Source organism: Psittacula echo (genome assembly GCF_963264785.1).
Source record: "Psittacula echo genome assembly, chromosome: Z".
NCBI lineage: Eukaryota > Metazoa > Chordata > Aves > Psittaciformes > Psittacidae > Psittacula > Psittacula echo.
In genome coordinates this window covers 70,035,948-70,059,093 of record NC_137742.1, presented here as the reverse complement: position 1 = coordinate 70,059,093, position 23,146 = coordinate 70,035,948, and the positions used below count along the sequence as shown (strand labels likewise).

At 36.3% G+C, this 23,146-nt stretch overlaps 1 protein-coding gene across 10 annotated transcripts in view; it reads left to right on the top strand.

The window, feature by feature from the left end:
• The window catches only part of MAN2A1 (mannosidase alpha class 2A member 1), a 116,984-nt gene extending 96,425 nt beyond the window's left edge, over window positions 1–20,559 (top strand). For 4 of the 10 annotated variants that reach the window (XM_080637156.1, XM_080637158.1, XM_080637152.1 and 1 more), the window contains 3 exons: window positions 11,017–11,211; window positions 16,592–16,702; window positions 17,629–20,559. In XM_080637156.1, the coding sequence (XP_080493282.1) occupies window positions 11,017–11,211; window positions 16,592–16,702; window positions 17,629–17,781 (459 nt within the window). In that variant the 3' untranslated portion in view covers window positions 17,782–20,559. Of the gene's footprint in view, window positions 1–11,016; window positions 11,212–15,153; window positions 15,837–16,591; window positions 16,703–17,628 lie in introns of those variants that run through there. The other 6 variants (XR_013958706.1, XR_013958707.1, XM_080637155.1 and 3 more) reach the window with 5 other exon arrangements.
• Window positions 20,560–23,146: the final 2,587 nt, after the last annotated feature.

Genomic DNA, 23,146 nt, shown 5'->3' with positions numbered 1-23,146 from the left:
GGATTGAGCGTACTCTCAGCAAGTTTGCCGATGACACCAAGCTTTGTGGTTCGATTGATATGCCGGAGGGAAGGGATGCCATCCAGAGGGACCTCCGCACACTTGTGAGGTGAGCAGATGCCAACCTTATGAAGTTTAACCATGCCAAGTACAAGATCCTACACCTGGGTCAGAACAATCCCAGGCACAGCTACAGGTTGGGCAGAGAAGAGATTCAGAGCAGCCCTGTGGAGAAGGACTTGGGGGTGTTGGTTGATGAGAAACCTAACATGAGTCAGCAGTGTGCGCTCGCAGCTCAGAAAGCCAACCGTATCCTGGGCTGCATTAAAAGAAGCATGACCAGCAGGTCGAAGGAGGTGATCCTGCCCCTCTACTCTGCTCTCGTGAGACCTCACTTGGAGTATTGTGTGCAGTTCTGGTGTCCTCAACATAAAAAGGACATGGAACTGTTGGAACAAGTCCAGAGGAGGGCCACGAGGATGATCAGGGGACTGGAGCACCTCCCGTATGAAGGCAGGCTGAGAAAGTTGAGGCTGTTCAGCCTGGAGAAGAGAAGGCTGAGTGGAGACCTTCCAGTATCTAAAGGGGGCCCATAAGGATGCTGGGGAGGGGCTCTTTGCTACGAACTGTAGTGATAGGACAAGGGGTAACGGGTTAAAACTTAAACAGGGAAAGTTTAGACTGGATCTAAGGAAGAAATTCTTTACTGTTAGGGTGGTGAGGCACTGGAATGGATTGCCCAGGGAGGTTGTGAACGCTCCATCCTTGGCGGTGTTCAAGGCCAGGTTGGATGAGGCCTTGGGTGGCATGGTTTAGTGTGAGGTGTCCTTGCCCATTTCTTTTGCATCTTTTTCTTCACCTACTAGATGTAACTAAGTCTGTTAATTTTGTCCTTGCAAGCATTTTTTGGCCTTGACTTGTTCAATTTATTTAAATGGATTTTAACCTACTCTCAAGCAGAGAGCCAGGATTCAATGGCTCAAATACCTACTATGGTTTGGGAGAGATTGTTTAGAATTATAGAGACAGTTAGTAGGATCACAGATATGTTGCAGTTGGATAACGAAACTCCTTTTATTCTACCACATACGTCTACTTTTTTTCCGATTAATTATCTGTCAGTGTCCACTTTTTCTGAAAACACGTGCTTGGTGATACAGGAGTTTCTGTCTGATTATTGAGTTGTGTTTACCACTTGCTATGCATCTTTGTATGCATGTATATGTTTCACATACTAGCTATATGCTATGCTGTGCATTGCTATGCTATGTGTAACCACACCTTAAGAAGCATAATTGATGTTTCAGAAAAGCAGAAACTTGACTTGGCTTCACTACTACCATTTAGAAGCATTTTCAAGACCATGTGTGACAACCTCAGTTGTCATAATTGAAAAACCACCAGTTTTAATTATGATTACCATAGTGAACTCATCAAATATATACAAAAGCTTGAATTTCAAAGTTTTGGGGTGTTAAGGAGGCGACAGAAGTAAAAAAAAAAAAAAAAGAAGGGGGGATATTTCCCTCTTTTCCTGTCAAACAGAACACAGTGCATCTTATTGATAGCCTTGCTACATATATTTAGTAAAGGAGGTACACTGGTTTCATTTGAAGAGAGAGTTGGGTATGTTTTAGTTCTTTACAGGTTTCCTTAAAATACTACATCTAAATTGGAATTACTGCTGCTCTTATATAGATGATACTCTGTTTCTTATTCTGAAAGTTTGTGTCTGCTGCTCAAGAGCAGTGTTTCCATCTTTTATTTATCTATAAACAGTATCTGCTTTCAGGCCATCACTGTCCTCATTTTTATGCCAAGGAACCTTACAGCTTAATTTCTTTCAAATATTGTTTTTTCTTGACGTTGGGACAAAGATGTGTTGCAGAAAGGTTCTAAATAAAGACAGAGTTGTCTCCAAGCATGTGATAACTGCACAAAGCTGTAGGGAGTGAATGTTCTCACCCTACAGCAGCCACTCATTGTAGCTGGCTTATGGTGAAGTAGGGAGTACAGAGGGTTGCCTTCCTCTGATTTGTGGACTTACAGCTGTGTCTGTTTGTGGGGGCTTCTTTTTGTTTTTATTTGTTGGTTTGTTGGTTTTTTGGTTTGGGATTTTTTTTTTTTTCAGCATGTATATATACATATCTCTAAAGTGAATCACATTGCTTAGGTTGTTTTAAATTGTCTCCATTTGTGAGTACCTGTCTGCCAGCTCTGTTTAGAAAGAAAATATTTTACTTCTGTAGTATGCATGATATTCAAGCTTAGTCTCTCCACTTTTAGCTGATATAATTCACCAAAGCAGGAGGGTAGACCTCTGTAAGGTGTTTTCTGAGCTTATCTGAGCTGGTGCAGTTTGAGGTCATTACCACTTTGAGGAAACTGCAAGCTGTGGCAGTAGGGCAGAATCTGTCTTAGAGGACAGAGAATGGCTGCAAGTCCAGGGTCTTATTGTGTTCTCCAATGAAATAACTCTGTAGGGATAATCATGAAACAAGGCGTTTCCATCAGCAGCAAGAACTTCACATGACTTCCAATGCAGATAGCCTCTCTGGAGGCCAAAAGTTAGGATATATCATTGTGTAGTTTCTGTCTTTATTATCAGTTTGGTGACCTACTTCCTCATCAAGGCAGAACTTCAAAAAATTCTGATCACTATGTTCTGTCATCTTTGGGAAAAGGATAAGCTCTTCTCAGTCAACAGGAAAAATCATGTCCCTTCTACAACTCTAGTATGGGTTACTTATTTAGGCATGATGGTGCTCTTTCTTTCTCCTGTACCAATATAAACAATATAAACACTGTAAGAAGAATCAGAAGAAATAAAATTAGTGGGAGATGCTATAACTAAAGTATAAATTAATTTTATTGTTGAAAAAAGGATTTAATACTGCATGTCTGCATTTATGATCTCTTTCATCCGACTATATTGCTGCATGTTTGTCAGCCTCAGTAATTATGGTGGTGTGCTTATGGTCATGGGGACTAGTTAGTTACCTTGCCATCTGCACTTTTCTGTAGACAGCGAGCAGCTGTTCTCCAAATGATCTACACAATTGCTATCATGGCCTGTGATTAAAGACTGACTAAATTAAACACAAGGACCTGAGAGCCATCAAAGGAAGAGTGATAGGTGGATAAAGTGAAGGAACCTAAGCAGGGAGGAATGGAGCACACTGAACTGGCAGGCTGCTCCTGAGACCATGGAAGAACGAAGATGACTCAGCAGAAATCACTTTATGAAGACTAAAGGCATTATTGCTTAAAGAGATCCAGGACTTACAGGATTTGGAGGAGAGAGAAAATCTTCACCTTGTTTTTTTAATATTTTTTTAAACAAGGGGCTTGTTATGGGATGTTGTGGGACATAGGAGGGGAAAAAGAAGGATCAACTAGTAAGTAAGAAAAAATTGGGGTAAATGAGGCATAAAAGGGTTTACATTAAGTCCAGTGCTTGACCTCCACAGCCTATCCTGTATTCTTACTATTCTGTGTGAGTATGCAACATTTTTCTAAATCTCTGTGAACCAAGTCATCTTCAGGTAAGACTAGGAAGCAAGTAGAATAAAAGGTCTGTGTGTCAGCTGTTGGATAGAGAGACAGACCTGAGGGACCAGTGCAACTGGCTACCAGTTGCTGGCAAGCCCTGTATTTTCTCTGTGTGCCTGTAAACTCCTAGCAAACTTCAGACTGTTGGGTAGCGGACCAGCACCTGGAAGGATGTGAAAGCTAAGCTGGCGAATGGCAAGAGGCCTAATATCCAGGTGTGGATATCAGACAGACTTGAAGTCCACTCTGATTTTTGAGTGATCAGTGGTACTTGAGTACCACTTAATGAGTGGACTTACGAGTCAAGAAAATGAGGGAGGGTCTTTGACTAATGAACTTCAGACTTGATCAGCGAAAGGATATGGTTAGGTTCAGATTGTCTGCTCTGCTTATGTTACCCAAGAGCTCTGTTTATGTGAGTGCTGGTAAAGGTGCTGCTCTTGGCTCACTTCCATGGCTGGCTGTTTCAGTATGTATACGTGCCTATTGGGAATACATGCTTTGCCTTTCTCCTGACTGATCTTGGAGGAGCAGAACCACAGCATGTTCCTGTTTATTGATGTGTGATGAGAGTAGACTCCTTTTTTGGAGAGTATCAAATTTGGCTCTGTCAGATTGGGAAGAATTCCTTTTGTGGGTCCAGATTTACCGGATTTGATTATTGGTAGCAATCCCAGGTTTCCTCACCTGCAGCCTTAGTGCCAGCTAAGAATCCACAGGCAGTACAGAAACTCTGTGATGATTTTAGAGTCACTCAGAACTAACTCACAGCTTGGTGGGTATTTTACAATGTCTCAGAATTTTCATTTCTTCTATAATCGGCCTTCCTGGGGCCTTTTTCACCTAGTGTAACAGAAATGCATTTTCTGTGTAACATTCTCCCAGTGAATTGATGGAAAATTTTCCATTCCCTGAAGTGAAGAGGTAACAACAGTTTTTGTCAGCTCAGTTGATTCCTCCTTTGCTGGTCACTTCAATAGCTATCAAAACCTCTAAGAATTCTAGATCATGGTTCTCAATGAAGAACTTGAAACACATGGCCAAAAAAATTTATGCTTTGATGTGCAAAAATGTAACTTAACTGATGAAGATTTCAGTGTTGACAAAAATGCATATATGAACAATTTAAGCAGATCCAATCCTTACATTTTTCAGGATTCTTTTTCCCCCAGGATTTCAGGAAAGTCTAGTGCTCTAGTGTAGCAGAAAATACTCTGGCATCAGTATTTTTGTTTACAGGCTTTGTAAGATTTCAGGATAGCTGCCTGTTAAGCACTCACATTTGTGGCTGTTATTTCTGGTTGCAATTTATCCAGTTTTCCCTAAGAGTCTAATTCTTTGTAGAGGGCCTGGTGTTTTCTATAGAGATTACTTGAAGAGTGTTCTGCTGAAGATGCTTTTGCATCTCTGAGGTATTAGGTGTTCTGACTCCCATTGCTCAGAGAAGATCTTTTCATCACCTTATTTGACTCGCATACAAAATTTACTCTCTGACCACTCCCCAGTTTGAAAGCTGCTTGAAGTGATGTTCAGTGTTTTCTTTGACACTTGGTTACATCAGCATTGCAGTATAGGACACTGAAAAAGAATTAATCACCTCAGAAAATTAATCCAATTTTCATCAGTGACTGATTGCTATTTGTTGCATTATGGGTGTAAACCCGTTGCCTAACATCCTTCTACTTTCCTCCTCAAAAGCACTAGGAGTGTTTACAGGCACACAAAAATCTCGTTTCAAACATTGACCTCACAAGAAACATACATCCATATCTTGAGGACTTTCAGAGCTTGTTAGACTTTGACTATACTTTTTGTCTTACAATGTGCAACTTTGGATGCATTTAAAGCAAGCACATCTGACTTCCACTTTGTGAGGTCACAGCCAGGCAGTCTTGCATGTATAGCCTGCAGGTAAGTTGAAACTATGTACTGCTTGATGTCAGTTTCATGAATTTGACTAGTATCAGTCCCAAGTAAAACCTTATCCCAGTTGGGAGCTTCAGGGCAATGTGTGTGGAAGAATGTAATGCAATTTTCTCACTTTCTTCTTGCTTACAGATACCTTCTTCCTCAAGTGGGGAGCATTCTACATAGTTAAGTGATGTTGTCTCCTGTTTTGTTTATCACCTATAAGCAGGCTAGCACAGTATTACCCAACCAGTTCTCTTGTAGAAGCAGGATCTCATCAAACATGCAGATGAATTAGCAATCTTTGTGTTGTACTTAAAGAAAATTTTTTTCTTTCCATGTTTGTCTTCAGGAAGTTTTAGATTCTTTGGCTGACCATCTTGCTTGCTGTCAGTTGCTAGATTATGATTGAGAGATGTAATAATATCACCTCCCTATGTTTTGGAGCTCCCAGTGCTCTGAAGAGTTTTTCTTTACTCCACAGGTTAGATTTTCCAGTTCAGAAGCCTTCTTTGAAGAGTGCTGCCAGTTGGTTTTCTGAACCTGTGACACAGGAATTGATAAAAATTTTTTCCTCACAACACATAAAAGGGAGTGAAAGACTTTTTCCTTCCAAGAGTTATCTAGGTGGTTTGGTGTCATACTGTTTTTATCTGCATCCGTTGATTTAGCAGGCCCAGAATTCTATCTGTTTCCAGATTTTATTTGGGTGCACTGAGACACCAAGTCAGCATCCACATTTCAGCATGTTTGATCAGACAGTTTGGATGTGGTGGTGTTTTGGAGTTATAATTAGATTTCTTTCCTAACTACGGCTGTACATAGCAGAGTCTAGAGGAGGAGTAAATAGCCAAGATTTGGGATTTTATATTCTTTTTGCCTCAGTTTCTTTTTCTTTCATATGGGAAAGTTTAGACTACTAGTCTGCTGAAGAGTTAATTGTTTCCCTGTTAGCTCAATTGAACTCCAGTTATCAGCTGTTCAGCTTTACTTTTCTTCCCTACAGTTATTTTCCATTTTTTTCTTCCATTCAATTACTAAATGATTTCTGAAGAGTCTAATTAGTGTTTTCTCCCTCTAATTAAGGACCTAATTTCCTCAATTTAAACTCATGCCAGAAAACCCTTCAAGTCTTTTTTTAAACTGTTCCATCTTCCATTTATCAATAAAATAGCTTATTTCCAATACAGTTTCCAATGCAATTTCCCTTTTTATAGACAAGGCTAGTCTTAAGACTTGTTGCAAGTTTTTAACCTAAGATATACTGGAGTGTGATTTGTTTGTTTTTTCTCAAAACTGAAAGAGTATTCACTTTACTTTCAATGACAAGGAAAGATCTTACATGAAGATTTATTTACATCTATTGCACAGTCATTCAAGAAGTTGTATTTCAACTCAGTTTTCAGTTGGATAATTGTGCATGAATGTACTGTAAGGTAGTTAAAAAAGGCAGTGTTTGCTTTGATTACAGCTCATTAAGCCAGCACTCAGCTATATTAGTGGCATTTGTCAGAATCTTGCCAGTACATAATGTTCGTAAGGCTGCCAGTGGAGCTTCATTCACACTTTGAGTGCTAAACACTGTCATTGAAGTTGAGGAAATAGTGCCAGGTTTGAGAAAGCAGTACTTTAATTAGATAGAGACTGTGGGACTGCATCTTCTGACTTAGCATGAGCAGGGTACTGCTGAAAGCCACCCACACAGTGAATATGCATATAGAGTGACTATTTTTCCAAATTCGTTGTCTGTATGTGCAAACCCTTCCCGTCTTTCCCATTCCCCAGAGTCCTGTTTAAATTTTGGATCACTAGATTGAGAGAGGACAGAATTAACCTTTTGTTAATTCTTTTGTGCCTAGGAGGTAGTGGGATTTAAAGTGTCCACTGTAGATCCTCTGTGAGAGCTTGTCTTCCCAGTGTTTCCAAAACCCTGTTTCCACTGCTCTTCTGGCAGCTTTTGACATCTGCTGTGCTCTCCATTCCCATTGCTATTACATATTACAGTTCTTCTGTTGGTGCAGTCATCCCAAACTGACTTGTCATCCAGATGTAGGAATACAAGGTTCGAGATAAAATCTCCACCTATATCTTAGTGCAGCTTTTCAAAGTTTTGAAGTAGATAGTACTTAAGTACAATGCTATGCCTGTGATAAAACATCTAAATACAGCAGGAGCAAGAATAAGACAAGTTGGATCAGCTCTGCTTCTAATATTGCCAGTGCCCTTCGAGACTGTGTTTCTCTGCAATCCTCGGTGATTTCTGGAATCTGACAATTGAGGAGCCACACTATAGTTCTGCTACAGTTCATCTGAGAATTTTGGCCTATTGCCCATGAATAGGAAATCGTTATTTCCTACCCACATTCTTCTTCATAGTTTTCTGTGTCTTTCCTTTGATAATTCCTGGTTTCTCAATTGCAAAATGCATTACTGCATCTTTAATAATACCTTTTTTTATTCAAATTACTTCTGTTAGCTTTGGAGAGGGTTTTGAAAGATTTAGTCCTAGGAGATTGACCTGCCCTGTGCTATCTTTTCCGAGACAATGCTGAGGATTGATCTGGTAGTTTTACCATGGCAATTTGTTTAATTTCACATCAGCCAGTATACAAACTTGCTCCCATTTTTCTTCTACTTTTCATCTCTGGGATTTGGGCAAGATTTTGACCCATGGGTGTCATGCTTATGTTTTTGTACATGGTATTGTTCTGTACATGTAACAGAAGTTTTCAGAAAGGTCTGAAGTCCTTCTGCTCAGGGGTACTCTCAATCCCTTCATCCCCTGACTGTATTAATACCAGGGGTTGCCCACACCCAAGTGCAGGACCTTGCACTTGGTCCCATTGAACCTCCTGAAGTTCACATGGGCGCACTTCTCGAACTTGTCCAAGTCTCTCTAGATGGCATCCAATCCCTCAGATGTGTCAACTGCACCACTCAGCTTTGTGTCATCTGCAAACTGATGCAATCATTCCTTATCCACCAACCAGTCCACCCATCAAATCAATATCTCTCCAGTTTAGAGAGAAGAATGTTGGAGGGGACTGTGTCAAAGGCTTTACAGAAGGCCAGACAGACCATATCCATAGCCCTTCCTTTGTCCACTGATGTAGTGACTCCATCATAGAAGGCCACTAGGTTTGACAGGCAGGATCCTGGGTGAAACTGTGCTGACTGTCTTGGATCACCACCTCCCTGTCCTCCATGTACCTTAGCATAGCTCCTAGGAGGATCTGTTCTATGATCTTCTCAGGCACAGAGGTGAGCTGACAGGTTGGTAGTTCCCAGGGTCCTCCTTTCTACCCTTTTTGAAAATGTGATATTGCCCCTTTTGCAGCCGCCAGGGACCTCTCCTGATTACCATGAATTCTCAAATACCATGGAGAGTGGCTTGGCAAATACATCAGCCGATTCCCTGAGGATTCTGGGATGGATTTCATCAGGTCCCATAGATATGTGTATGTTCAGGTTCCTCAAATGGTCATGACCCTGATCTTCACTTACAGTGAGAGAGACTTTCCTCCCCCAGTTTGTGCCTTGCAGTTCATCCACTTGAGAGGTGTGGGGAGAGAGCCTGCCAGTAAAGCCTCAGGCAAAAATGTTGTTGAGTACCTCAGACTTCTCGTTGTCCATTGTTACCAGTTCACCAGTTGCAAGGGCTTTTGAAACATATTTATATATATATAAATGCTATATATTTTAAATATTATAATAGGATAAGTTATTTAACTGTTTCATGTGCAATTTGAAAGAAATTCTAGAAGACCTTTTTTTTTTCCCAAGTTCTCAGGTACAAGCAGTCAACTTATTTTACAGGGGAAAAAATAATAGTAAGAAAACTGGTGATAAAATGTTTTGACTGACTCTAGCATTTCTATGGCAACAGACTAAACTGTGTTCCTTTTGGTGTGAAACAGTGAATTTTTCTTTGAAAGAACATGTATATGCACATTTTCCCTGTGGGCAGAGCATGCATGCAGTCACTTGAACAAAAGACTTTAGCTTTAGCATACTCAGAGCAAGCTTGCTCATACTTCAGTTGAGAAAAAAGGAAATAATGATAACGAAGTTTGCCACTGATCTTGAACTATTCAAGGTAATAAAAAAAATAATCAAGGCTAACTGAGGAATTGGAAGACTCAAGGCATTAAGCAAGCAGTAAGGTGGCAGATGGAATTAAATGTAAACAAAAGTAGTGAGGCGCATGGAGGAGCAATCCTCTGCAACTATCAAGTGTTACCATTTTTGGAAAGTAATTTGGAGGTGATAATAAATATGTAAAATTATTAGCCTCAATGCTTAGGAGCTACCAAAGAGGCAAACAGTGTAGTCATTACAAAGAGAAGCACCAAGAATAAAACAGGAATTACCATCTTGCTTCAATTCAGCTCTGGCATATTTTCAATTGCTACACTGTCGGATGTATTTAAAGCTGCTGCAGAGTTATAAATAAATATTCATACATGCATGTGCACCCCAAAACCAGGAATTACTGTTATGCATATCCATTACAAGCTGTTAAATAATCCTTCTTTTCCTTTAAGTATCTCCTATTTATTTTTTTATTTCCATGTTTTCAGCCTATCATGAAAAACAAATTTTAAGGTACCAGTGTTTAAGATACTCTTTTTTCAGTAAACTTTCTGCAAAGTTTTCTCTAAAAATTACCTCTTTAACCTCAAACAGTGATTTATTTGATTAAGTGTGCAAGGAAAAATGAGAGCAAAATAAGTTTTCATCCATTTCTGCTGTATCTTCGCTGACATCCTGTAACAGAAAACACCTTTTTAAAGTTTCTTTTATTTTCTGGCTTCTAGGGACTTTTAACTAGCTGTTGTGAATATGTAGGACTTGGTCACCTCAGGTTTGTAACACAGCTTCTGCAGCCATGTAAAAGCACTGCAAATACAAAACTTTGGAAAGTAGAAGACTTTTCAAGTCTCAGGGGAGAGTGCATTCAGTTCAATCTGGGATGACATTGAATAAAACTGCTGAAAGAAATCTTTTGCATTGTAGGCCAGGACAAAAATGCTAGTTACAATTTCCTTCATCAGACAATTTTAGAACTTAGATTTAAAAAGAAAGAGGGATGTAAGAGACAATTTGGGTGAATCTGAAGAAATAGATACGAAATACAGGAAAGAAAATCTATGCAGAAAAGGAAGCCTGCAAAAAATTAGCTGACTGTCAACATTCAGTTAGGTACTGAGTAGAGAGAAGCAACTTGCTGAAGTAGTAGCTAGCTTCTTTCTCTAAATGACATTGTTTACACATCAAGGGCTAACATATAAAAGTGAGGAATGTTGTAAAGTGAGGTATTGTCTAATGATCGTTTTGAAAGATGTACTAATGATCTGTAAAAACAGGACATATACCTAGTACTAGAAGAGAAATAGTAGATGATGAGAAGTTTCCAAAAGTAATTAAATAGACAGTCTTTAAGTTAAATTTTTCCAGTGAATTAATGGAATCATATAGACAATGTGTGGGGTTTGAAATTTAGACCTGATGGTATATTAACTTGATTTTACGAATATTTTCTGTTGTATTTTGCAGAATCAAGAGAAGGCATCAGTCAGTTTTCCATCACTTCTTAGCCATATGATTTCTTCTTTCTTAAATCATCCTGTAATTCCAATGACAACATATGCAGATTCCGGTGTCCCAGAGATGCTAAATACTTTTTCTCCACTCATGTCATCCATGCCTTGTGACATGCATATAGTCAATCTGAGGACAATCCAATCAAAGGTAAGGTCAAGCTACTATTTTTATGAACAAACATATGATATAGCTTACTAATACAGTGTCATCAAATGCCTTATTCTAGGAAAGTAATTTGGAGGGGTTATATGGTATGAAAAACTGCAGCATGATGACTGCTTTTTATTAAATTTGCAAGAACTAGAGGCTTGTGTCTGAGTAACATGAAATACAGGAATTTTTTAATTTTTTTTTTTTTTTCACAAAATAATAATAAGCATAGTGCATTATTTTGTCTGTGGAGGGGGCACATTTCAATATGTTCCCAAATTTTAAGAGCAGAAGAGATCATATACCATATGATATCATATATCATATTGGCCTCTTCTGTATTAAGAATTAAATATAATTTGTTTTTTAAATAAAGCATATGGTTTTAGATAATTCTGATTCCATTTTGGAAGGCTTAAAGAAAATCTGCCACATATTGAAATCCATAGGAGTAAATTATTTAAGCTTAAAAATATTTTAACACAATACCTATGTTAATTTTTCTGACATCAGCTTACAATCCTTGGTTCCTGTGAAAACCAACCACAAAAAAAAACCTGTTTTGTACTCAATACTTTTTTTCTTTGCTAAGGAACCTACACAATTGTAACCACCATATTTCAATTTTCTTTTTAATGAACTATAAAGTAGAACTGTTTGTACATCTTGTGTGAATTGTTTTCAGTTTTTCAACACCTTTTAAAATGTGGGTGCATTAGATATGTGATGTATTGCAGTATCACTCACTAGTGCTGTTATACTTGGATATTTCCGAACTAGTTGTCCCTTCTCCCTTAGAGTCTCCATGGTGGCTGGTAGAACTCCTCATCTCTAATAACCTCAGATTATATTCATGTATATATGAATATATATAATATATATATATGAAATATATATATATGAATATATATTATATATAATATATATATGAAATATATATTATATATATATTCATATATAACTTATCATAGTTAATTTTTAGTCTTAATCCTTATATTAGATTTAAAGAATAGTTGACTTTGTCACATTTTCTCTGTTAGTAGTTCAATCTCATGTATACTTCTTCAGCTGTGACTTGTTTCTTATTTTCAATTTCAGAGTGGAATAACTCTGGTGTATGCCTTTGGATAGTTAGGAGGAATCTTTGAATTGAATTAATCTTCATGTGAAATGTATGTTCCATATTTCACTGTAAAATCTTTTCATTTCATGAAGCAACTTGTTTGCTTCAGCATGTCAAGTTTAGATCTTCAGGAACATGTGCCCTCTCCTTTTTCAAGGCCTAAACTTCCTCCCCTTGTTTGTATCATGTGGCCATCAAACCGGTGAAGTGGAAGGCTGGTTCTATATGCTTTTTTGAGTTCAGTGTTAATACTCTCAAGTGAATTCTACAATTTTATCTGGGCTGTGGCAGTCCCACTATCCTAGCTGGTATAACATTGTTTGAGGTTATGATCTCTTTGCTGTCCACAACTGTATATTTCAATGATTTCTTGATAGACAGCTTTAATGTGTGCACTTCAAGGTGAAAGCTATCAGTAGTCTATAGGAGCACTATCTTTATAGAGACAGGACAGTTCTTCCCTACAGCAGAAATGTTGCTATGCCTTGCAAATAATTTCTTGCATGCCAAACAGTCTTTTTGAATCACTCTTCACCTTCTTCTTCCTTTCTTGGTCTTCGAAGAAACTGGATAACAAGTGTCATAATTCTGGCTAATTGATGCATTGCAATTTTTTCCAGAAATGTAGACTACTTCTCCGTTGTTTTAGCTGTTGATTTTCAAGAAATTGTATCATTGCAATTTCACATAAAAGAGTACTGAATTTAAAAAAGTATTAAGACTTAAGGTAGAAATCAGAATGCATGAAAACGCCTTAAAGCATAAATGATAAAAAAAAGTAAGGGTTTTCCTAGTTTCCCTTTAAACTCTGTTCCTCTCAGTGGAAAGAATATTGGCTGTTCTTGTAAGATTGCAAGATGTGTGCTCTTGTGATGGAAGAGTCAAATGCCTGAGGAATATAAAACTTAAAAACTGAAGCTGTATTTAAAAAGTTCTTTTGAGTTTTTGACACAGATCTTACCTACTACAAATAGACTGTGTCTCAAGATTTAAAAACTGAGTACATTTGTCCATTTATACTAAATGTAAATGCATATTTTTGTCACATTGCTTAAACGTTTCAGTGCATGCTTACAATAATCAGATAAAAAACATATAAATGGTTTTTCTTTCTCTTCAAAATTTCAACAGTATTGCCATGGGATACTGCTTACGAGAAAGCCTAGCAATTTGAGGGGTTTTTTTAACCTAGAAATCTGATGTGAGAACTGCATTTTTATTTCTCAGAGCTCAAAATCAAAATAAATTTTAGCAGCTCTTCCAGGAAGTGTAGTCAGAGATTTGATAGTAGTTAGGGAATATTTGTCATATGAAAAATGCTGTGAAGTTTTAGAAGGTTAAAGATGTTGTTCATTGAAAATAGAGAAATTTATTACAGGTTTTCATTTGGTTAGCATAGCTATGTTTAGAAGATGTATTTGTTGCAATCTAGGGTCATCCTTGCTCAGACATTTCTTACGTTTGTATAAACTTAATCTAATTTACCTAGAGATGATATGAGAAGAGGCAAGTTAAAATAGATGCAGAGGCTGTAGCAACTTGGTCTTACACATGCTATGATAGTAGCTTAGAACAGCTTAATTGATTACACATGGATGCTGTGTGCATGATAAAGTTCTGGGAATTCTAAAAGGTTACCTGCTATATCATTGATCTTTATACTTACCAAAACTCTTTTTCTGAAGGTTTCATTAGTTGTTTATTACCTTTCTGTTTACAATCTTTTGAGTCTTAATAATACTTAATTTAAAATTAAGAAATATTTGTGCCATCATTTGAAATTCACAAATGCATTTGTTATGCAGATTTCTACAAAGTAATTCTGCTGTAAGAAGAGAACCTGTAGATACCCATTATTGGCTTGTAATTTTTAACATTAATTTACCCTATAGGAAGTTGGGCTTTTGCAATATGAATTTTAATATTTGTCTAATCTGATATTTAACAGACAGTATTATTTTGTGTGCATAACTGTCTGCTTTTAAGTGCAACACTGTTGCATCATTTACAATGAAAACAAAGGTATTTGGTGGTTGGAGATGGAAAATAATTTTGTCACATCTTTATTGTTATTTTACTTAATATAAATAGTGGTACTAGTGTTCCAATAAACAGGATAAGAGCTTACTCAATTATCAGTGATATTAAGTATGTAAACTTGTTTGAATATGCTGTAGACACCATTCATTAATTAAAAATCTGATTTTAGGTGGCTGTAAGCTCATGTCTATCATGAAAATCTTCTCAACATAAGTTTTATTCAAGATTTATAAACTGTGCAAAGTTTTTACCAGTGTTTTACCGCAAAATGTCTCATTTCAATTCCAAATACTGTTGAGTAAGTTTTTACTATGTTAAGTTAGGAACTTGCTTAGAAAGCACCAAGTTTGTTTTTTGCCATGTACCAAGTTTACCATTTTTTGTTTTCTGAACAAGTACTTAATATTATGAATTTGGCGTATTATGAAGCTGTGTCATGCTGGGTTTCAAAGAAACAGCTGTTTCTAGCTGTTACAAGATCTCCTTTACTAAGAAAAAAATTGTTTGGATCCAAGACCAATTAGGTTAAGACCTCTCTAGTTTGCTACACCTTCAAGAGCTAAAGCATCAGAAAGTGCCTGATGCTTGCTGGCATAGGTTTCTACAAGGCAATAAGTACTTACTGAAGTAAACAAACTTAGCTTGTGGCATTTTTGAGAAAAAGCACCAGTATAAAAACAAGTAAGCCAGAACTACATTAGAAAAAAATAGCCTGAAAACCTGGTATGGCTGTAGAGAATACCATCTTTTTTATGCCTTTATTATATATGTGACAGGATGGAAGAGCTGAATAATATAAACCAACAAAGAAATAATGTAATGCATTATAGAAAACAAATGACTAAGGTAAGTGTAGTGATACAGCTACAAGGCAGACATGGAGGTGCTGGAGTATATCCAAAAAAGAGTAACAAAGAGCTGGTGAGCAGTCTGGAGAACAAGTCCTATGCGGAGTGACTGAGGGAACTGGGATTGTTTAGTCCAGAGCTGAGAAGGCTCAGGAGGTGCCTTACTGCTCTCTACAACTACCTGAAAGGAGGTTTTAGTGAGGTGAGTATTGGTCTCTTCTCCCCAGTAACAAGTGGTAGGACAAGAAGAAATGACCTCAAGTTTTAGATTGCACAGTAGAAAAATTTTTTTCACAAAAAGGGTTGTCAAGCACTGGAACAGGCTGCCCAGGAAAGTGGTTGAGTCACCATCCCCACAGGTGTTTAAAAGACGTTTAGGTGTGATGCCACAGTTTAGTGGTCAACTTGGCAGTGTTAGTTTAATGGTTGAACTCAGTGATCTTAAAGGTCTTTTCCAACCTAAACAATTCTATGAAGGGCATCTTGTCATGTACCATTGGTATGGTGTGAGGACGGCTTGCATGCACATTCATCATTAATGTGAAGAATTTATTTTCTGATACTCTTGCTGTACAAGAGTAGTTTTCTGCATCGTAATATAAAAGAAAAAAAAAGAAGTTTCTGTGTAAATTGAACTTGCGCAGCCAGTTCTAGGCTATGGCTTTCAATTCTGAAGTACATATCAGAAAATTATTCTGATTTGAGGCACTTCTGTGCTATTGTTGTGACCACTTATCGTAAGTAATTTTATTGGTTTGGTCCATACTAGGAAGTTATGGTTGTGGGTTACTCTTGGGTTATTCTTTCATGCCTAATAAGGTTCAAGAGCACTTTATGTCTTAGAGAAACAAAAAGATTATTTAATATTTGTTTTTTAGTGTAAAGCTTCATGTACACCTTAAGCTAAGTTAGATTTTGCAGGACAGCTTTGCAGAATGAAAGCTTGATAGAACATACAATGTTCTAGTTCATAGTCACATACCTAGTTTTTGCTAGCTATTGTAATTTGCGTGTGATCTCTTTAGTTTTGGCTTTGCCAGATAATTTTTCTGGGAAGCCAATTAATAAAACTGTGATTACACTTAAATTCTGAGTCTGTACATGTGCATCTACTGAGCCTTGAACTCCTTGGTTAGCAACTTACATTTGTATTTGGTAGGACTTTGTATATCTAAACTTCCTTGCTGTTTAGGTCTTTCTATGTTTAGTTTTCTAAATATTAAAAGAAATGTGACAGTTTAATCTATGCTGAACATTGTTTAAAGCATAGATGGCTCCATCCCTGTAAGGTAATGATAATTTTATGAAGTTCTAAAATGTTCTTCTAGCTCTGCTACTTTCTGACTAATTTTTTGTTTATTTGTAGGTAGATATTAAGCCATCTGATGAAGCTGCTCTGATTCTTCACAGAAAGGGATTTGACTGTAGATTTTCAAACAGAGACATGGGTCTGCTCTGTTCCACTACTCAGGGAAAGGTAAACTAACATTTTATCGGTATTGTAGAAACACTGATAATTAAGGCAATTAATAAGCGAAGTCTAGGCAGTTATGTCTCAAGAGTTACACTTCGGGGATAATAGCTTAGTTTACCTTGAAAGCTGTTTTCTATTTGATAAAGATATGGATCTGCTGATATGTGGAAATGACCATGTAAGCATTGACAAGTGAACCTGTAGGTTAGTTTTAATCTCATTAACTTCCTGTACTTGTTGTTTTCATAAAACATGGGTCAGTATTTTTCAAATAATTTTTAATAATGTTTTAGAACTTTACAATCTAAAAGGAGTCAAGTTACATATTCTGAAGTGTATCTTTTTACTATTAACATATCCACAAACCATGTGACTGTTACTTTAAAAACTTGCTTATTATAGCATGTCCTTTGTCTACCCCGGCTCACTTACATCACCTACACCACTACAAATATCTGAGTGTTTTGCAGTTGCTGTAGAATTGATGTGATACATAAAATTATGAAATATGAATCATGCAACTTTGTCCTGAGGGTTACAAATGGAGTAGGTAGTTATGAATCTGTATAAATTTTGTAATCAAATTTTGAAATTAGTTTGGGATTATCTTTTAAGCAGAAGAGCAAGTATTGTTTCATTTAGAAACAAGATAATTTTAATACAAATGTATCTAATCAGTTTTTTAATATGTTGATTTAATTTACTTGCTTTGAAATGTGGCAAGTAAACAGTGCCCAAGAAGATCTGATTTATTGTGTAGCATTTAGACATGACACTTAAAAAGTTCATATTTGATGTGAGAATTGCTGTGCTGATACCTGTAAGGAGGGGTATCATTTGGATCCATGTTGGAGATTTTGAAGGTATTTTATAAATGCAGTAATATAGTTCTCTCTTCTTCTTTTTTTTTTTTTTTTTTCCCCTTCCAGATAAAGGTGCATAAACTCTTTAACAAATTCAAAGTGGAAAGTCTTACACCCACATCTTTATCTTTGATGCATTCACCTCCAGATGCCAGAAATTTAAGTGAAGTAAGTATGAGTTCTATGGAGATAAATACCTTCCGAATTCGGCTAAGATGAAAGCTGGCTTTAATACTCAAATAAAGAGGAATCTGCAGTTGTATCTTCTCTAAGTTTTGCGTGCAATAAGAAGCACATTATTATTTTTCCAGCTTCTGGATACTGTGAGAGAATCATGCATTCTATAATTTTTTTGACCAACACAGTGAAAAGCCATGTTACAAACAACTTGCTTTGTTTGGCTGTTTTTTGTTTCTACTTACCCCACCCCCCCTTCCATACAATAGCAACATCAGTATAAGTTAATGCAGCAAGTGAAGAAATTTCTAAGGATGTTAACCTCTCAACAGATTAAATCTCAGGTTAAATGCTAACTAACTATGTTTTCTGTCTTTTTGTAAAGAGGGGATTGGATTTTAAACAGCCTTCTTTGCTGATCCTTGATGAATTTATGTACAAATAATTCAGTGTAGAAGTCCTGATGCAGCTTGTGAATAAAATAGAATAAAATGTTCTTACGTAGTAGCTAATGTCCAAATATTTACAATTGTTTATATATATGACAATAATCTCAATTTATTCCACAATTAATTTCAATTTATTCAACACAAAGGGGATTATTAATTGTGGTAAAATGAAAGCCTGCAGTACTTGTAATAAGTGATGGTAGATTTAATACTTCTACCATTCACCTGAGTTATGTAAATACGAAAACATGAACCTACAAAATAATTCTGCAATGGAAATGCTTAATAAAACTCCCATTTTGTTACTTGATACACTGGGATATGTGCAATTATTCCATTATCATGTACGATGAGAAATGTCAATAATTGTCATGAATACAAGGGTTTTTTATAAAACTCAGATACACTGTTCTTTGAAATGAGTTTTCTATTTCAAGGTTACCATATCAAGATAAATGTGCCTTATTTTTTGATACGTGTTGTTACAATTTTGGTGTCTATGTTAATGTTTTTGGGGAAAGGTAGTTTATATTAAGCTGTGTATCTCCTGTTTGACAATGCTGGCCACGCTCTGATCTGCACCACGTTTGTGCTATTATTCTGAACATTTTGACTATTTGAATGTATTAAAATGATGTCATAACATGAAATAGACAAAAAATAATCACTGTAAAATCTAAATTCAGCTGCTTTCATAGAGAAATTGCAGCTTGATGCAGAGAGTTGATAGTAAGCAAGGCATAGTTGGTGAACCCATCAGAACATGTGCTTGCATATCACAGACTGGTTAGCTGTTAATTCAGAATCATGTGCCTATATTTTAACATTTTTCAAATTTGCAACCTCACATAGCCAGTGTTCACCTTGACAGTGTTCACATTACTGAAGAATGGAGTCTTACTTTTTGCTTTGTTTTCACTTAATTCATATTTAGTGCAAAAGCCATTCAAGTGTGAAAAATTCCCTAAGTAGAGCTGCTGTTTACAGTTAATGCATGTAAATATCCGCTTGTGTATGATCCCATTTCCTAATCTTCCTTTATTTTCACAACTTTCTTCTATTTCTTGCTTATGCATTACTTTTCCATATATCATTGCTTATGTTTCATACTAATGCATGAAAAGTCATCATAACTGGTAAAAAGATGTGCTATTTTCCAACTCTAATGCCACTTAAAGTTATTTAATTTCATCATTGTTGTTTCACAGTGTATCAAATTATATCATGTAGCTACAGGCTGTCTTAAGAGAAAATGAAAGTGAAACTTTCATTTTGTGCATTGGCACAGGTTGAATCTCTGAGACTGTATAGATTTCCCTACTTAATTCAATCTACTGTGCGTTTTGTAATTAATGGAATACTTGGTAGGATCTGGTGCAAGTTAATAATACAAGAACCACTAACCACAAGTGGAAAATCAGATCCAGTAAGTGGATGTTTTCATGCAATAAACATGTACTGTAACTTTTATTAGCTGTAGTGTTTGAAAATACTGATTTTTGTTGGAACTCAAAGCGTGGTAAGCTTGCCAGCAGAAAATTCCCATAACATTTATTTTTTTGCATCCTCAGAATTAAAATGCTTCAGAGACTTACATGTTCTGTACAAGAGAGCGTTCAAAATCCTATTTTAGTTTTATTAGGCAGAAAAGTTAAATTTTGATGCAATAATATTTTAAAGTATTTTGCCTGTTAAAATTGCTTCTAAAACATGTTTCATATAGCATTCAATCTTTTCTTTTATCATCAGCTGTACAATCAAGATGCCTTCCTTAACCAGCAGATTTAATCTTTGTTCCTTTATCTTCCATTTTTTTAGTATAAAAATTTGGGATCCTTTCCTCAAATCCTTAACTAAGCCAAAACTGCAGCCAAAGTCTGATAATAAATTTTACTTCAATTGGTTCAGAATGTGACTATTTATGGGGTTTGGGATTATTTTTAACAATTTTAAATAAATTCTTAGGCTGTATTTTTTTATATTGGATATTTCAATTAAGTTCTTGACTTTTTCTGTGCATTGGCCACCTAATTTAATCTTTTCTTTTTTTTTTTTTTTTTTTTAAAGCTGCTGGGTTTATAACTACTGGTTAAGAGAACCAAGCATCCTTACTTTCCTTCCAGTAGGGTTTTAAAGACAATGTTGTGTCAGAAATGGGTTTAAATCTTGTAATTACTTTCCATACCAGAGTTGTACCTGTGCGAAATTTTCTTTTACATTCCTTTGTCTTAAATGTCTTTGGTTTATTTGCTCATATTGTCTGAAATAAACTGATTTCAACTGAAAGTTTTGATACTTTTCTCTTGGAAGGTTTTATATCTCATGGGGATATGTAAAATATGATCTCTAATAAAATACAGTGTTATTGTGATATGTGTTCAGTGTCATTACTAACTAAACATAGCTAATTTAAAGAAAAAATATAACGATAAAAACAACAAGGTTGATATATTGGTAGCTTTTGGGGGAATTACAGTTATCTGTAGTGAGATGAACTGATGAAAGATGCAGTCTGTTTCACAGTTGCTGAACATAAAGATGCTAACTTCAGACGTGTAAACGTGTGATTACACAGTATGGGAAGGGAATGGGCAGCTCTTCTTTCACAAAAGAAATCTTGCACTGACTTAGCAGCAAATAGAACGTGTAAAATTCTAGAATTATTTTTACTTGAATTAATCTAATTTCTCTTTTAAACATTTGAGAATAATGGAATGGAAGCAGTTCTTGGAAATTAAATTAACAAACACATCATTAGAGAATAGTAAAAATAACAGTTCAACTGAGATTAGGAGACTTTTAAGAAAATAACATAATGCTAATATAATATGCTGTAATTACGTATGACAAATTGAACAGGCATACATGCTTTAAAGGTTTGCTTCCCAAAGTACTGATGGAGCTTGAGCATATTAAGTTGCAAAGACAATTAGTATAAATTTCAGTAAGTGCCTGAAGCTTATTTGATATTGGACTGGATAGTCTTAGCTATAAATACATAAGTATACATATATGTTATGGGGCTTTACACATGCTATGTAAAGTCCCATAATTTTAAAGCTAATGTTTCAAGATAAAAGTGTATGACATCTTACTACAGCACACAACAATGTGTATGAGTCCAATTTAAAGCACCCCTTCACTTCTTTAAGGTCATCCTACTCTGGAATCCATTATCAGCATGACCATTTGGATAGAACATATTCTACTAATAGCAGCTACCAAAGAAGTAATCTTCTATTTTTTGAAACTAAATTAACTGTGTTTGCATACCTGTCCACTGTGTTTTGAAATAACAGGTGCTAAATTTCTCTGCACATCTACACTGATACTGACATGAAAATGCATTGCTTGGATTTAACAGGTGGTTAGTTATATATATGACAAAATATAAAACAGAAATTCAGTTTGTTGTCCTATTTTAGGATAAGTATTCTGTCATAACAAGAGTTTGCAACAGCAAGCCAAAGGTATTAATTTTGTCTTCTAAAACAAGGAGCATAGAAAAAAATTAACACATTATCTAGAATAAGCTGAACTCATTGGAGAGCTTTGTGATTGTTGGCGTTCTTACTGATACAAAGTTTCTCTATATCCAAGCATTTCTGTGTAAATATTAAAATGTGGACCTGTCAGTCTTTTATATACATGTTTTATGAGCTAATTAGATATTGAAAGTCCAGATTGCATCACTAGCTTTTGTCTGCCAGAATTTCTGTGTAGTATCAATAATGTGTTATTCATGTTAGTCTCCCAGCTTGGGTAAATTATTTAGTAATACTGAGGGTAATGAGAAAATTATTAAATAAAAAAGCCCTAAAACATCATATATGTAAACTTGTGCTGTTTGAACTGTAAATACAGAGCAATCTTTAACCATGTGGTTCAGAGCTTCAGGTTTTCGATATAACATATGCTTCCTGCTATAGAGCGCCTGTTGAAGGGATTCCTTTGACAGTCTTAAGTGATTCACATTATGGGTACCACTGAACTGGAGACTTTAATCCCAGCAATATCTGACCTGCTTTACCACCAGCGCTACTCCCTGTGCATTACACACATTCACCACACAGGAGGGCGTGTACTTCTTCTTCTCAAATCATGACCTGCAAAGTAACTTGTGGTCTTCTCAGCTATTCTGTTTCTGTCTCTTAGTTACTCCTTTTGTGCTGCATTCTCCTTCCTTAGCATGCCAACCAAGTGTGTAGTCAGTTGTAGGCTTCAGCATGTCCGCAGCCTTCCAGCTGTGGCCAATGTGTGTGTGCCACGGGGCAGACAGCGTGCAGTGTCAGTCAAAGCATGAGATGTGCTGGATGTGAGCGCTCAGGTGTTCAAGAATTCCATGTTTTTAATCTACAGTAAGTATGCAAATGGGGCACATGCCCTGCTTGGTTGCCACAACTGCTTCACAGCACTAACCTGCTTTTCAGGAACATGTATTTTTCTTTCCCTAAAAATCCACTTCAGCAGTCTTTAGTGCCATTTTCCTTTTTTCTCCTCTTCACTTTCTTTTCCCAATTTCTCAAAATAAATTTGTACATTAGTGAGCTGGAATTGTGTGTGATGAAGAACCCAGGAGTTCCTGATACTCAAGAGAGATGGAGGAGTACTGAAAACTCTGCTCTGTCAGTGCTCTGCATAGGTAGCGTGATAAACACAATCTCCATTTCAGGACCTATCAGTCATCCTTAAGTTTACCTGTAACCTACCTTCCATAAGTCTTGAATGTTTTCAGAATTAATTGATCTGTCTTGATCACAGAATCATAGAATAGTTAGGGTTGGAAAGGACCAAGCAATAATAAATCAGAGACGTTTTGGTAATGCCCATTGTTACAGCATGGAGACCCTCTGAGTTCCATGTTTCCTAGCTGTCTTTTCCAGAAACAGGTAGGCACAACACTATTGATTTAACTACTCTGAAAAAAAAAATAAATCTCTAGTTCAAGTAACTATACA